Source organism: Danaus plexippus, chromosome Z, assembly GCF_018135715.1.
Source record: "Danaus plexippus chromosome Z, MEX_DaPlex, whole genome shotgun sequence".
In the NCBI taxonomy this organism is placed as follows: domain Eukaryota; kingdom Metazoa; phylum Arthropoda; class Insecta; order Lepidoptera; family Nymphalidae; genus Danaus; species Danaus plexippus.
Window position 1 is genome coordinate 9,394,801 of NC_083559.1, and position 16,799 is coordinate 9,411,599.

The 16,799-nt window shown below is 29.5% G+C and overlaps 1 protein-coding gene across 3 annotated transcripts in view; it reads right to left on the minus strand.

Annotated features, from left to right (window-relative positions):
- Window positions 1-16,799, minus strand: part of LOC116777815 (homeobox protein caupolican-like) — a 65,618-nt gene that overhangs the window by 35,887 nt on the left and 12,932 nt on the right. Inside the window, exon 1 of one of the 3 annotated variants that reach the window (XM_032671544.2) lies at window positions 2,867-3,131. The exons of the other annotated variants lie outside the window; for them this stretch is intronic. Coding sequence (XP_032527435.1) covers window positions 2,867-2,926 — 60 coding nt within the window. The 5' untranslated portion in view covers window positions 2,927-3,131. Of the gene's footprint in view, window positions 1-2,866; window positions 3,132-16,799 lie in introns of those variants that run through there. 3 annotated transcript variants of the gene reach the window in all.

A 16,799-nucleotide genomic window follows, 5' to 3' on the forward strand; every position in this document is an offset into this window, starting at 1 on the left:
TACACGAACAAGGCGCGCTGTAATATTGTATAAATAATTCAATACGTGTTCATTGAAAAAAATATCAGTAGTCAGGGTCTTCATTTCATAAACAATAAGCGACGAGATCGTTAAAAGTTCAATTGCTTTCCTTCCTTTTTAAGATTTACTCAACTTAAAGCGGTCGTAAAGCAGAAGCAATTTTTAAATATTTGTGATTCTTTTTATAAAGCTATTTATTTCATATTGGTTGATCATCGACAATTTTTAATGGAATTTACAAGTGGTACTTGCAAAAGAAATAAAACAGTGGCCGTGTAATTCAATATAGTTTTTTTATATGCATATATTATTATTATATGCCCTTTATGCATCTATTATTAGTTCCAGGTCGTGGATACAAATACAACATGTGAATATGCTTCATATCAGAACGCTATTAAGCATTAACTGCGTGACGTCACACGGTCCATTGGAATCGGTCAATTAGACGGAAAATTGTTCAGATAGTAGGTCCCGGTACAGATGTGCACACAAAGCCTTAATGTTCTAGAATTAATTTCGAAGGAATTTTAAAAAGATCTCACCATTTTTAAATAGGCAAGTAATTCGTATTAAAATACATACAGATTATTTTAATTAAACAGACGATCCGATGAGTTGAGATGAATACAAAATACAAAATCTTAGCTAAATTCTCTTATAAAACATACTATCAATGATTCCCGGTACCACGTAATATGGGGATTACTTTATACATTTCTGTTTCTATGAAACTAACACTTTATTATTCGTATATACAATAGCAGTTTGTAGTGGTGTTTGAAATGCATTGTAGGCGCCCAATGCGGCAGAAAATTACTGACCATATAAGTTATAGGTCAAGTTTTTAATGGTCTGCCTCTGTTTGAGGATGTGTGGTAGTCGGACATAGGTACACACATATTATTATAGGTGTTAAAAAATTATGTATTAATTCATATCAAATATTGTATAATAAATTATTATAATTTTTATGTTTGTGTATATACATTACATGTATAATATGTTGAATACATTTTGAGGATATCGTAAAAATATATGAGATACTTAGAAAAAAAAAATTTATGACTCATTTAAAGTAAAAATGAATGTATTTTATTGCTTTATATATATTTATTATTATATATATTTATATATATAGCATATAATTCAATCACAATTCGGTATATAAATTCAATTTGATTACGATTAGTTTATACAGAAACGTGAACATTTCAATTGAAATGGAATTTGATTGTTACATTTTGTTACTCGCTGTTATTATTTTTTTATTATTTCATTGCGCCGCTAGTTATTTTTCATAATATTCTATTCGTGATAATGGGATCAATTGACGGAAGCCTATTAATATAAATGGGATGACTTTTTCAATAAAACACATAAATATTTTTTTAATATTGTATTTTATAATCCTAATTGTGAGAAAAATAGGAAAGAATAAATCAATTTCAGGACCGAATGATGTTTTTTTTTTTTTATAAAGAGCTAATGTTTTGTGAAGATGTTACGTTTTTCGGATCTCGACCCACCATCAAGATGACGGTAGTGACAAATACTAATACAAAAGAAAGTTTTTTTTTTATGTATACTGCTCTTATTTATTTGAACTCAAACTAAGATGTGCTGTAATTATGTGGCGGATCCTCTTGGAGGTTAATTTTCTAATGACTATCAAGCGAATAAAATAAAAAAAATATCAAATGTCTTAAAATACTTACCGCTAACAAAATATGGAGTAAGTCATGTTATTGTCTCCATTTGTCCAGAAGAATTTCAGTACATTTGCAACGCAAGGGTTGCAAGGAATTGAGAATGTAGATAAATTTCTATAACTTTTAATATTTTTTTTTATAATAAACAAAATATTTCGGATAAAGAAATACTAATTTTATGAATTCAAGACATCAAGTTTCAGACGTTAAAATGTTATAAAAGTGAAAAAATTCTTTTTTCATATCTTAACATGGCTGATATAAAATGTATGAGAAATATTAATATTAAATGAACGTACGATATGCCTACTTCCCTCATGTAATATTAATATTTTACATGACAGTATTAAATAATTTTAACAATAACTAAGATCAATAATATTAAAACACTTATAATTACAATGATACATTATCGGATAAGTGATAACATGCCGATTTTGTTTTTCTGTTGTCTCCACTAATTAGGTTATCCGTACATATATATCTATTGTTCTATTTAATTAAATCGTTGGAGTTTATATTATATAAGAGACACTGTTTATATACTAAAGTTTATATACAGACATATAAATATAAGGAATATTATGTAGGTCACTTAAAATTATTACCATATTATATGTAAATGTAAATAATACATTGAATCATATTTTGGTTATGAGTTTTGTGTGTTATAATTGCTGTTTAAAACTCAATAATATAGTTCTAAAGCAATCTATTAATAATAATAATTGTTAAATTTAATGTCATCAAAATGTTTGTTATATTGCACAAGTGTTTATTGTAAATTTTTGTAATAACGAAGATTGTATCATGAAATATAAAATTATATAATTCGTTAGATTATAACAGGCGCCATTGTCTTACGATTGTACCGACGGCGATCGTTTGAGTAAACAATAGTTAGATTCTGTTGGATCGGGCTGAGAATAATTAAATGACTCATTTATTCAGTAGGTTATACTTAAGGTTGCAATAAAAATGTTCGTCGACATACAAAAAGTTTTACACTTTACTTGTATTTTAACTGTTGGGTTCATTAACGACATTAAAATGATTTTTTCTCTCAACGGAATCTGATTTTCTATGAAGTGAGCGTTTATACACATTTTTATATTAAGTATCTATCAACTGACCTGCGAGGCGGATGGATACGAATAGCCAAATTGTGCGTACGCTGCCATTGGGAGGATCATAAGGGCGGCTTCACACTACACTCTCTCTCAAAGTCTTTCACGGACGGTTAACTTGTATATGTATATATATTAAGTTTGTTTATCACAGTTCGTATGCGCGGCGGCTGCGCCTCGCGCTGCCATCGCGTCAGTGTGTCGGAGCCACTGTTGGCATGCCGGACGACTCTACCGACACCTTCACGCTTTCGATTCTCGACACAGACTGGCTCGCGCCAGAATTCAAACGCCCCACCGCCGAAGGATAGAGCCATTTTCGTCCCACCCATAGGAGGAGAGCGGCTCCAGTGCCCAATGACGGTTCAGGTTTTCTATCCTTCTCGAAACTCCGACGGGGTATACGAGCCTCGATTGGCTTTCAGCGACCCCACTACCGACAACCGCCGCCCCATCAAACGGCGCCGCCTCAGCCTGGTGGGGGGACGGAAAAAAGTAGTCGCTCTGAGTTGATCATGTTTATGGGTTTTCGGCGAGACAGTCGAGAGTACGAGCAAACAAATCTCTATAGGCAAAAAATGACTGGGCCCGGGACGAGTTGTTTCACCTTGTCAGAATCACGGAGCGAGTTTGGAATGGACTTTATGTCTCATACCTGTGTTTTATATTTTATTTATGTTCCCGAAGTGATCCGAGAGACGGTGACGACAGTAACGCCTTTATGACTAATTAATGTTAGAAGCATCTGACGGAGGTTTTGAAGGCGGTCTATTGGCCACCTTCACATTTATCACACATCTACGAAACAATACAATAACTTAGCATACATTTTGGTGTCCTATAAATTGTGAGATAAAAACACATCTTGGCTATATGTGCATAACACATATAACTAAACGCTAGTTCATAATTCCGTCAAACATTTGGTAGACCTACTTTTAGGAGATCATTTTTTATATGAACTCTTTTTAAAAATAACTTTTATTATAAACTGAACATTATGACGTCTCAATCACGTCCTTCACTGTTTAGAACTGTATATTAATATTTAATGAGTTAACTAATAAGATACCCACACAGTTATAAAAAATATATATTATATATAAAAATTCATATCTTTTATCGCTTTCATTTTAAGCACATTTATTGATTATTAAAACTACCTACCTACATATAAAAATAGTTCATATTATTTTAATATCGAATCGGTTTGAATTAAACATTTAATTACGATATAAATAACGAATACTTAATATAAATATATACATTTTTATTTAAGTTCGGTAATATATATATATATATATATATATATATATTTAATTTGTTCTTAAATATTATTAATAGATATCTATACTATCGTTAGCTATGGATTTAATATGACGATCTTGATGCTTTATAAAACAGTCATCAAAGATAAACTTTATTTACATATTACGTTTTTATTTCTACCTTTAATTAATACATGTGACATACATGCGAGCGTTATATATAAGCGTCGTTAAATCAACTGGAGCGTATCTTTTTGTCTTAAGAAAAATAATAAAATTGTTTTGAAGAACAGCTGAGGTCAATAGCATGCGGGCGGCGAAATAACTACATACGACTAAAGCAGATATAAGAATGTTTACCAACGAAATAACGTTTGTGTATTCTCTTCACACAACCATTATAATTTTAAGATATTAGATTAAATAATCTTTAGATGTGATTTCGTAGCACTAGAAAATAAATACTTTAATTTCTGTTTTTCAAATAAAATGCCCGCTACGACGATTCAATTGTCTATTCAAATGTATATGCAGTATGTATAAAACAACCCCTAGACACTATTAACTTCGTCACCCGTCCATAGATGGCGCTGTCCGTTTGGCGACGCTCAATTGCGTGCTATCTTTTATCAAAGTTTCTAAATCAAAAAATAGATGTATATCATGATTTGTATACTAATATGACTTATTGTGTATTGTATTTCATATTTTTATAACTATAATAAAATTTTGCAATGCTAATGTAGACTCAGCTTCATTCAAAACTTCAGAGGCATCGTAACTTGAAGTAAATATATCTCGAGATGTGGAACTTTTTACAGTGGTACCGTTTAAGTAATTAAATAAATTTTATGAATGATTTTACTTTAAATATTATGCAATTTATTTGAAATATTTACACTCAATGTTCTGTATTTGTAGAGAGCAAAAATGATTACAGCTTAAATAATGAAATTATTTTTTGAACTGGCAGACCCATATTTAAATAGTTTTTAGCTAATAAATATCTAAACCGAACTTTTAGGCCGACTATTTTCTTTTAAATATGTACATGAACTAATTTTAAATTTATCTATAGTTATCTACATTAACCGTATGAATGTTTTGTGTGTGTGTGTTTTATGTATATGTGTGTGGGCTCTATTTCCATTTAGGTCTTACTATGGTAATTAAAACACTTCACAGAAAATTCGTTTCCATTTTTGTAGATTTCAATTTCGAATGACGGTCTAACAATTAATATCTAATCTTTGTATACATTTTGCAAACTGAATAAATCTGAAATTAATAAAAAAACGTTCCTGATGATCCTATCCTATTTCCATTTGCTTGCATCACTCGCATTTTATTTCTCTCGATAGAAAAAAAGATTGATATCATTTCCTATATTTTTTTATTACTTGAAAATCTCCAAACGCAAGGCGCTATTATTTTTACACATTGTTTACTTACATACCTACACTGAGTTGTTTACATATTTTTACATACAAATTCGTTTGTAATTATGCAATTTTTTTTTATGCAATTCTTTAGCATATTGCGTGCAGCCCGCGGCCGACACGTTTCGCTAAATGATATCTTGAATGCATTTTTAATTATACTTAAAAATAAGTGATAAGCACTTGTTAACTTTTATGATAGGACTGCTTTGAATTGCTTTGGAGCTGTAGGGGTTGTTAAGCGACCGCTAATTACATGTATTATCTATAAACAGTATTGAGTTTGTATCTTTCAACAAATGGGAGATACTTAAAAATAAAGTGATATTGTTCTATGAATATTTATTATATATATATATTGAGAAAAAAAAAACAATTCCGTAATTGTTAACAGCGTTATCCTTGTCTTGCGTAAGTGATCCATACATTATAGTAATTTATGAAGACTGATAATATTTTTAATATATTATTTTAAACGGAATGTATAGTGCATAATTAGAAACGGAAGTAATGAGGACCGTGCATTAAAGAGACTGAAGACGGTGTGGTTCACACCTTGTGAGTTGTGAATTTCATTGGAGGCGGTTTACGACAGAAACATGTTTATTAGTAATAAGCCCGACTGCGTACAAGTTATTATAATCTATTGTTTAATCTGAATAATCCTACAAGTTTAACGTATCGTGAGAGGCTTAAATGAAAGTGAAGCCAAAATAAAAAAAATATCAACATTTAATTATACTATAACCAAGTAACATTTAAGAAATGTTTACAAAAACTTAAGTCATTAAACTATATCATCTTAAATAACTACAAAAAATGTGTCACTAATTGCATATCCATACTCCAATATCATCACGACCGATCTTGCTCCCTAAAAACAATGGACATTTAAAAATCGACTCTACATAACTGTAATAAGGTGGTATTCCTAGTGGCGTATGATTCATTTACCTCTGCTTGCTCTCAATGTAAAAACAACCTTATAGTAAATATTCAAAGTTGTATTCATATTGTGCGTGGTGGCGCCAAGACATCTGTCATCGTTAATAACGAGCAATTTGAGTCAATTTCGCATTTTTCGAAAGCTTAAGTCATCTCATGCAGGAAGTTGTGAAAAACTAATACTAAATAAAACGGTTGACAGGATTTTGGCCGTGATTGGGTTGTTCCTACATCACTAGCTATAATATACTATGCTATTGAAAGATATATTCTCTATATAAACTTTTAAAGAAATGTCTACATTTTATATCATTAAATATTTTTCTATTGTTGAATATTACGATTTGTTTTTATTGTTATTTTAATTAAAACAAAAATTATTGATAAATACTTCATATATCGTGCCGTTTGTAAAGTGTCTACGAGTGCCATATAAAATATTACTATATTATAATTTATTTAAACAGTGGAGTAACTGAACAATATAGTTTAACCTGATTTAAATAATTTATGAACCATCAGAGACGTTTTCAAATATTATGAAGTTGTATTATATGAATGATAAATAATGTTCGATAGCTTCGCTTCGTTGTGGTTGTTCAGGTTTATATTATTAACAAGAATGCAATGAACTTGGTGCTTGACTGATCGAAAATATGTTTTCTTTAAAACGAAATATTGCTAACCAGGGAGCTGTAGTGTTTAAAACAAATCAGTAAGACTTCTGATTGATTTTGTTAAAACACGCTTTAACAGAGTAAATAATATATTTTTTCAACATAAAACCACTTACATCTTATTTTCTTAGATATTATTTTAAACAAAATTTTGAGACAATTATGGACTGCAAAATAAATTTTTATCATGTACCTATCATATAATTATTTTAGTCTTTATACATTTTCGTTATTCCGTTATTGACTAATTTGTCAAACCCAACAGAACAAAAATAAATCTTAAAAAAACAAAAAAATGCTTTAAAAACAAGAAATGCATATAAAGGAAATCTACCTTTGTAATATTTATTTATTATATAGCGACCTTTAAATCACTTAATTGAAATTTATAATACTACAATAAAATAAATGATTCAAATCATGATGTCTTAAAGCCGGCGGAACAACGGAAAACAAAAAAGTTATATGCAAACAATCTAAAATTTTATTTAGAGAACTGAATTAAATAATAAATTAATGATAAATAGATAATATATATTTAAAATAAATGTATCGTGATATTAAACGAAACAGTCATTATATGAGTGCATTTAAAAAATAGCATCGGAGCGCTCTAGCGGTTGACAAATTTACCATCCGGTGAATGCGGGGTGCAAAAAACATTAAAAAAACCGCACATAGATACAAATGTCCCGGGGGATTCCGTACACCTTGTTTATTCGTTGATTAAACTGCGGCCGCATATGCACGGACATATTATAGGCACGAATTCTGATTGTTTAGAGAATTTATTACCCCTGTGCCTTGTACTGTTAATTGAATCCGCCCGTGGTAGGCTGAATTGCGCTCTGTTTATCGTCTTCAATGCTTTTGTTAGATGTCCGTTTCGAATTTTTTAAATTTTGAACTTTCCCATTTCTGTACGATTTCCACTTTTGAGTCTTTTAATGCATTTTTTGTGATTGTCCTAAAACGTGAATGAGAGCGGGAATATTTTAATGACATTCTGAATATATTTTCCATTAAATTAAGATATTTTGCGAAATGTTCATTAATTATAAAATATCGTGCCTTTTAAATATCTGTCAAAACAGATAATGGATAGTGTATAATAATTTCTAAAACAGTAACATAAACACACAATTTATACTATTCAAGCAGTTTCCCGAAGTTATCATAATCTAATAGATTAGTTAAACGAGAATTATTCTAAAATAAATGGTAGAACTTGTTTATCAAGCATTAAATCAGGTTGTCTTTTACATTGTTTGTAAATATTATTACGTGAAATATTTAAAAATTAAATCTTTAAAATGGAATTTTTGCTGATGTAGATCATAGTTATTACTTGATAAAAATATCAACAGCCCTTTCATATCTTTAAGTAAGGTAAAGTAACAGGCTGTAAGCAGTGAAAAGAATGAGTATCTAGACAAGCTTATGATATTTTATTACGGCTCAGTGAGATATTAAATTTTCTTTTTACTAATACGGTTAGTTATCTTACATTTATTTTGATCAGTTCCTATCCAACCTAAAAACAATAACTCATTTCCCCAGCCGGACTTGGAACTTGAGAATCGAATTCGCTTGAATCACACAAGCCAGAGCAAATCTAATCGTTGTGAAAGAATGTTCATCCTATAAAAATTTTTCTCATCGATTAACATTTTCCTCACACGTTTATATTCCTATTGTAGTTGTAACAGTTATATGTTGGGATACTAAAACAACAAGGAACTTATCGTTTTTCTGTTAATTAAAAAATAATAAACGAATGCCTTAGAATAGACATCCAGTTTAGTATGAAGCGCGAACTAATAAGTGTTAACTAAATTTATTTCGTCCTTATGTCCTTGCAAACGTGCTTAGAGAGTTAAAACTGTGTCCACGAAACTGTAGATGACTTTGAATTATATTATTATATAGTATAAATGTTGAGATCAAGTCTATTGAATAATTAATTGAAGACATTGTCCACTAATAATGTCATATAAAGCAGGACATGCATCCAGTACGCTTAGCTCAACAGATATGACCTAATTCGACTATCTAATAATAGTTTCTAAACTGGTTAATCTTTATTATAATTTAATCTTTTTCAATTCAAAATTGTCATTATTTTACAGATATACTTCACTACAGATATACGTAACAGATCGCTCTAGTTTCATCAACTGACCAAATTCTATAAATTTGAATTTCTAAAAAGTTTTTTTTTTTATAATGTATTTAAAATAAGGTCCATACAAATATAATAAGGTCCATAGAACTTCAAGTAGGTTATGGGCACTATAAAATAGATACTAGTAATTAGAATCCATCACTTGTGCATGTCTCATATTGAGCATAGTGGGGCGGCTTTACATACAATGGAAGGAAGTATATTTGTTGTGACCTGACATCCGCTGACATCGTTGAACAGATAAGTGCTCTTAGTTTTTTGCGAAGAGATATTCAAATGAAATATATGCTTTATAATCTTATTACTTACATTGACTATTTATGAACAGTCACAATCATTTGATTTAATTGAGCTTACTACACAGTACACATACTTTTGAGTTTCAAATACCGTTTCTAAATAAAGTCATCTAATAACAAATATACTTGGAGTCAACTGCTAACCTTTTAGTCCACAAAAACCATGGGGCAAGCATTGATGGATGTCATGAACCATACACCAGTATCATCAAATGAACGCAAAAACCACTCAAGTGACAGTTATGGGTGGGTCAAGAATACCGCAAAAAATACAACACATCTGCCCCTATAGGGGATATAAGTTTAGACTTAAGTACCTATTAATATTTCAATTGTATTGTTTACTGAATCCATCTTTAGATTAGTTTCCGTTTTATTTTTTTTCATGTTTTTTTTTCTCCTTTCACATGCCTTTAATAAGCTTAACATTTTTCTTTAAGTACTTTTTACGCGTATTATACTTGGATATTTTTCCGGTCGAATGAATTCAATTGATTGTTATAACCAGACCATATTTCTACTTATATACAATAAATATTTTCATTTTTGTATTTCTAAAATAAATACAAAGCATTTGGTTAGATGAGAGAGTTATGAGGAAAGGCCTATCAATAGTTTTTGTGGTTAGATGGACTATTTTCTATCAATAGTTTTTGTGGTTAGATGGACTATTTTACTATACCAGAAACAAAGTAAATGACAAAATAAATAAAACTTTTAATTTGAATGTCTTATATGAATAGGAATGGTGTCATTTGAACATAAAGCATGTCAAAATAATAAGTAGATATATGATACTATACTATAGAAGTATCAGAAGGCTGTGTTATCTATGTGGTAGAATCAAATATATAATATTCATAACGTTTTTACAAATTTGTGAGCATATTGTTTTTCACTCATAAAATCATAAGTCCAAAACGTTAAGGATTAGATATCAAATATTTGTTCGCGGAATTAAATAAAAATAATCCGTTTCCATCCAAAATTCATCCCCATCAACTTGCAACCGGCATCGAACAGTGTGAAACACTAAGTGCTTTCTTAGATGAAATGCATTTACATTTCGAGTGTGGGAGCTCGCACGTGACGGTGATTGTGCCGTGTCGTCTCGTGTTGTTATTATCGAGTTCTGTTTGAATCCACCTGTTCTTCCTATATTTGCGTTCGTCTGCGAATCGTTATCGAGGGAGCATACACATTTGTACGTGATCAACTTATTGTTCTAGTGATATATATATATATAATATTGTTTTTTACTATTATTATTATTATTATTCATCTACAAAATCATATTAATGGAAATGTTAAATTTTATCAATTTAATATTCAAAAAAATTATGTTGGATTTTTATGATAAGAAATAGGAATTAAAAAAGTTATATATGAGATAATTAATAATTAAATACCTTCAAAATTTTAATTAAAATTTATTATTATGGCTCAAAATGCTTATAATATTTATTTAATAACTGTAATGGTTTTTGTGATGTCACTAGTAAAATACGTAATGCACTAATGTCTGTTTAAATGTCTTAACAAGGCATTAATATTAATTCCTGATCTTGGGGTCCGTCAAATAGCTGGTGGACTGTTCATCTATTGTATTGTCAAAAATCAAATGTCAATTCCCATCCCGGCTTTTGTAGGCATAGTAACGCAATATTTTTTTTTTTAATTTAGGCTTATAAGCTCTAGATATTTCTTATCTGATATTATGGTCTTATATAACTGGCTGTTTTGTTTCTCTGTCCTATAAATTTTCAGTCTTTTTTGTGTTTTTTTCATGTGTATATATTATTAATAAACCAATATTTGATATGCTTATAAAAAAAAAACGAAACAAAATCAACGAGTTCCATACTGAACGACAGATTTTGTAACTTAACAACTACTGCAATGAGATTATCAATTGGTTATTAGATAATTACTCTTAATTGATGTACCGAGCTTTTCTTTAACAAAAAGAAATACTTATTTTAAAATTTCAAAATTCACCCCATTGACATATCGTGGTTAGTCTTACAAATAAATCCAGAGAGATCTATATACAATTATGAGCTTTAGTTTTATAAGATTCATCCCACATCAGATACACTTATACTTTTTCCCAGTTATAAATCCGAGATAGTGAGAAAATATTTTTTGCCTTTAATACTCGAACGATTGTCCAAATATTCAAAAAAGGTTGCCCATCTGAAACGAACCGGGAAATATAAACAACAAAGTAAATAACTAAAAATTTTTGCCTATTCCTGAATAATGTACCTGTACAGAAGAGAATGAATATAAAATACTATTAAAATTAAGTAGAAGGCAAAACGGATGACAAAGTGACGACACAGCCCACATCGGATAAGTGTGTAAATGCCCCTTTGTTTTCATTACTGACATTCCCATTGCTGATTATGAACTCGACTTGTTTCCGGCATGCTTCAAACTTATTTTCGTTATTCTATTGTTACCCCGTTATATCGAAGTTATGCTAAATTTACTTATGAAGTTAACAATTGGCGGGTTTTACTCATCGTTTTTTGGTGCTAAGCAATACCATTCGATGGTAGTAGAAAATGGAAGAAGGTATTATTGGTAAAACAAATACATTTATCATTTGTCATGATCGAACAACTCGAAAATAATCTGATATTAATACCTTTAAATTTATATATAGATATTCTTGTGAATACTTGTAAGAAATATACCATATCACAGATAATGTAAAAAATCACTATCTCACAATGTACCATCCTGAGGAACACGACGAACTTCATCCCCAAATATATTCTGTGTTTAAAATAACATTATAATATTAAGGAGATCCTATTCCCAATTATAATTTAAGATTTCACATAGCAGGTAAGTTCAGTGCCATCTGTTTCGAGTTTCGACTAACTTCTGACCTTATTTCACTAATTTATGTACAAATGTTTATAATTAAGTTGTATTAAAAGTTTAAATAATTAAGCCGAAATGGTTAACGTTTAAGCAAAAATGTTACTTATTGCCTTATTGTTATAATAATGAGAGTTGCTTACGAAAAGAACTAAAGACAATACAATAAAACAATTTTATTTCGCATCTCATGTATTTTATATTTTTTCTAAAACACATACATATATTTCCACTCTGAGTGAGTAGAAATTTCTATAACATTCCAGTTTATTTTAAGCGATATATTCAATTCAACTATTATAGTATTTTCTTATTACTATTATTATTCACAAATTAAATAAAACCTATTTAACGATTATGATAATCAAATATGTCAGTAACAACTTTTCTTGTTACATTACAATATGATAAGTTTTAATGAACATACACATGATACATTAAGTGATATTAGAAATTTATAAAACCGCTATGAAAAGATTTGACACTTTTGTTCTAAGATATTTATTTCAACAAAAAAAAGATTGGATTCTGACAGCTCCGGTAAAAAATCTCAATAGGCTTTTATGCACTCCTTATTTTTTTAGGGCTGCTGATGTTGTTATATGATTTTTTTTATATAAAAGAATAGTGCCATTTCGTTTAAACTAGCTAGTGACGCATAGAGGAAAGCTCTTTTTTGATAAATCATATCTCAGTCAATTAATTTTTTTTTTTAATTTCTTTTTCGTTAGTCTCTGATCGAGTTTCTTGAATAAAATGTCATTATTTTCGTAATAATTTAGTTTTGTTTTATATGTGTATAATGTTCATATGAGAAAATAGTATCGGCTTAAACTGATAGCCGGTTAAATTAGACAGGGAATTTTGTAATTATATTCAAAATGATTCCATATAATCTTTGTTGCATCAGTTAAGAAATCTAACACGACCAACGAAATCTCACTAAATTACAATTTGGTTTAAGGATGTAAATTTTTTAACTAATACATTACATAAGGTATATACATAATAAGAGAATATAATATCGAGAAATAAAAATGAATTAAAACCAAGTTTAAAGTAGAAAAGAGAATATGCAATCAGTAGGTATGCATAATGCCATCGTCACTACATACAAAGAGTTAACAGTTTTAAAATAGCAGATTATTGTATACACTTAAGACAACGGAATTGCCTCGTACGAAGTGTGACGTTGCAAACTCGAATTAATCAAATGTGAATCCGACTCGTGTACGCAAGAATTAAATTAAAATTAAATAGAACTCTTTATCTCAAGTCAGTTGAAATTAAATCTATCTGTTTAATAAACGGAATTTATAACCTTTTGCTAGTTATAACATAATGAAATCTTGCAATGTCGTATTGATGAACCGATACACATACAATTAGATAACTTAAAAATAAAAACCTTTAATGAGGACCGACAGTCACATGTAAATAATAAATTATTTCTGTTGTGTTGTTATTCTGTACCGGAGCCCAGAGAAGTACTTCTTTTTTAGCACTTGTTTATTCTGGATTGTACAGTTTAAGGTTTTTATACACTAATATGATTAAATCATAGGTTGTGTATTAAGTTTGAATATGAAACAACATTTCTAAGTGGTTTTTGAAATTTAATAATAATATATTTTCTCTCCGGATAATTATAATCTTAAACAAAAATTTAAAGAGTCATGGTAATCGTTTTAAAAAAGGTATCCCGTCCGTAATTGTATCCAACAAACATATGCAAGCTCCTAACTTGATACATGAGTACTATAAATAAACCTTAACCCAAGACGCACACATACATCCGATACACGTTCCCACACACGCTCACATAACTCATTCAGTAAGGACTGTCGCCGTACCTTCATCTCGCCTTATCTACGTTCATTCATTACCATCTAGTCTTATAAGAGTCGACGGGCCGAAAACATATCACGCATCTATTTTTTGTCACACCACTTAATTATCTGAATTTATATCACGATAAAATCGAATGAGATAAGAACGGGTATTTGAAAAAAAAAAACAAACACCATTTGATCGATCGAACCTCAAAGACAATGGGTAATATTGATAATTTAGGCTCGAATTTGCATTTGATATAACGAAATGTCGCTCCGAAATGATTTTGAGATATTATATAAAGACAAGATGTGTAGAAATTTTACACAAAATAAACTTCTTATATAATAAAGAACAATATAATAATATGAGTAGACGGTCTAGTAACAGTTCACATGATATACATTGGAGGCTTTCAAATCATTCATAACTTAATCGTGCCAAACCAGAGTTAGCTAAGACTTCAATAATAAAAATATGATAAATTGATTATAAAATATGAACAACTTCAAATGTTATTGTAATCGTATTTAATGATCATTTTCGTTTTACACAAAGCATTGGTTATAGTAAATATTACAACCAAAAGCCATAGTTCATTCTGGAACCCTTCTGCGTACACATTTCGATTTTAGTTAATTACTGAGAAGGCTGGCACTGCCCCGGTGGCCGCAACAAAGCCGATGCCTTCGATAAAGTTTTTATCTTATTTCAACGGTTTTAATTAGTCAGGAAAATATTTCTTAAATAAACTGCTCCGGGCGACCGCTGGATTGTCTTTGACCATATGACCATAATGGAGGCTACCGGCTTTGTTCACAATATATAATAACACTAATTATAATTAGCGCATATTTGTTAACTATAAGGAGCCTTCATTATTTTAGATAGACCAAGTTTAAAGGAGATGATATAAGTATAACTATTTTTATGACTTTTTTAATAAGCAATATGTCTTTTTATTTCCAAGTTCTAAAATTTACTTTGAATTCGTATCTTTTTCACTGCTATATTTAAAAATGATTTATCTACAATAAAAGCTCTAGTGACGTACAAAAATGTGCAAAAATGTTTCCATATTTCCAGTATTTCAAGGCTTAACGTGCTGACACGTGACTTGTATTATTATAAACGTATATATAGAGAATTTTATTTTTGTGAAATTAATTCAGGAAAATGAGTTATTATATCGACAACGGTCCCTAAATTTCAGGGATCATTTGAATTGTGCTGTACAAATTAATAATTACTTCAAAATATTTTCATACTTTAAAATATACAGTTTTTATAAAAGGCGTTGTTATGACTTTAAACTATTAAGTACATTTTATATAATTATAAAATATTTGAACTAATAGTATCTACCGACCAGCTGATATAATTTTAATAGAAAGAACTGTCAACCATAATTTCAAATAAACGGAAACAATTTGCAAAGACTACTGCATAAACAACTATTGTTATTTCTCAAAATGGATCCTATAGAGCTGGAAACATAACTTTATGGAAATTGTATGTAGATTTTGGTACCTGATTAAAAAGAAAAATAAACAAAAAATACGCAACTCATTTATTAATTATAAATGTAAAAAAGAACTGACTTGAGACACAATAAAAAAGAATAATTAACCGATACAAAATGATCAACGCGAATAAAAAAAAAAACACAATGAAATGAGTTTCCGACTCCGGTAATAAAGGGTGAGATGATAATTACTAGTAAGTCATTATTATTACGAAATGTGTAATAACTATAAGACCAAATGAAAGTACAAATGTTGTTCGACAATCGACAGCTTATCAGCATATTATTCAAGGAGGCTAGTACATAATAACGTATAATTAATATGTCGAAGGTAGCAGTCAGAACTGTTTGTATGGTAACAATGTGTTTTGTAATCCATTTAAAACGGTTATTTTTTAATATATCTAATTAGTGGTCTCTTAAAGATCTTTATCTCTCATCATCGGGTTATGATATTCTAGATTGCATCTGATTTACATTACACACCGCGTTAGAAAGTAGGGACTGATTCATAAGGACGTATTTGATAAAATGAATTATTTATTTTTAATTGCTTTTTAAATACGATAAAATAACGAGTGCTTAATTGTTTTCGTCTTCTAACAGTCTTATGTTAATGTTGAAGAATCAGGTTATGTAAATATAATTTTTTATAATTATAGCATTCTATTTGAAAATTGATATTATACTTAACGGTTAACTTAAAGAGACTGTATACAATGAATTTTATCGCCGGCCATCTTAAACCTCATTGTCTACATGATTTTATTTTTTAGTTGTTCCTGATTTAAACGTATTGAGAGATGACACGGAGGCATTTCATTATTCTTATTTTTTTGTCTTTTATATGTTATACTTAACTTTATAAGGAGTGCT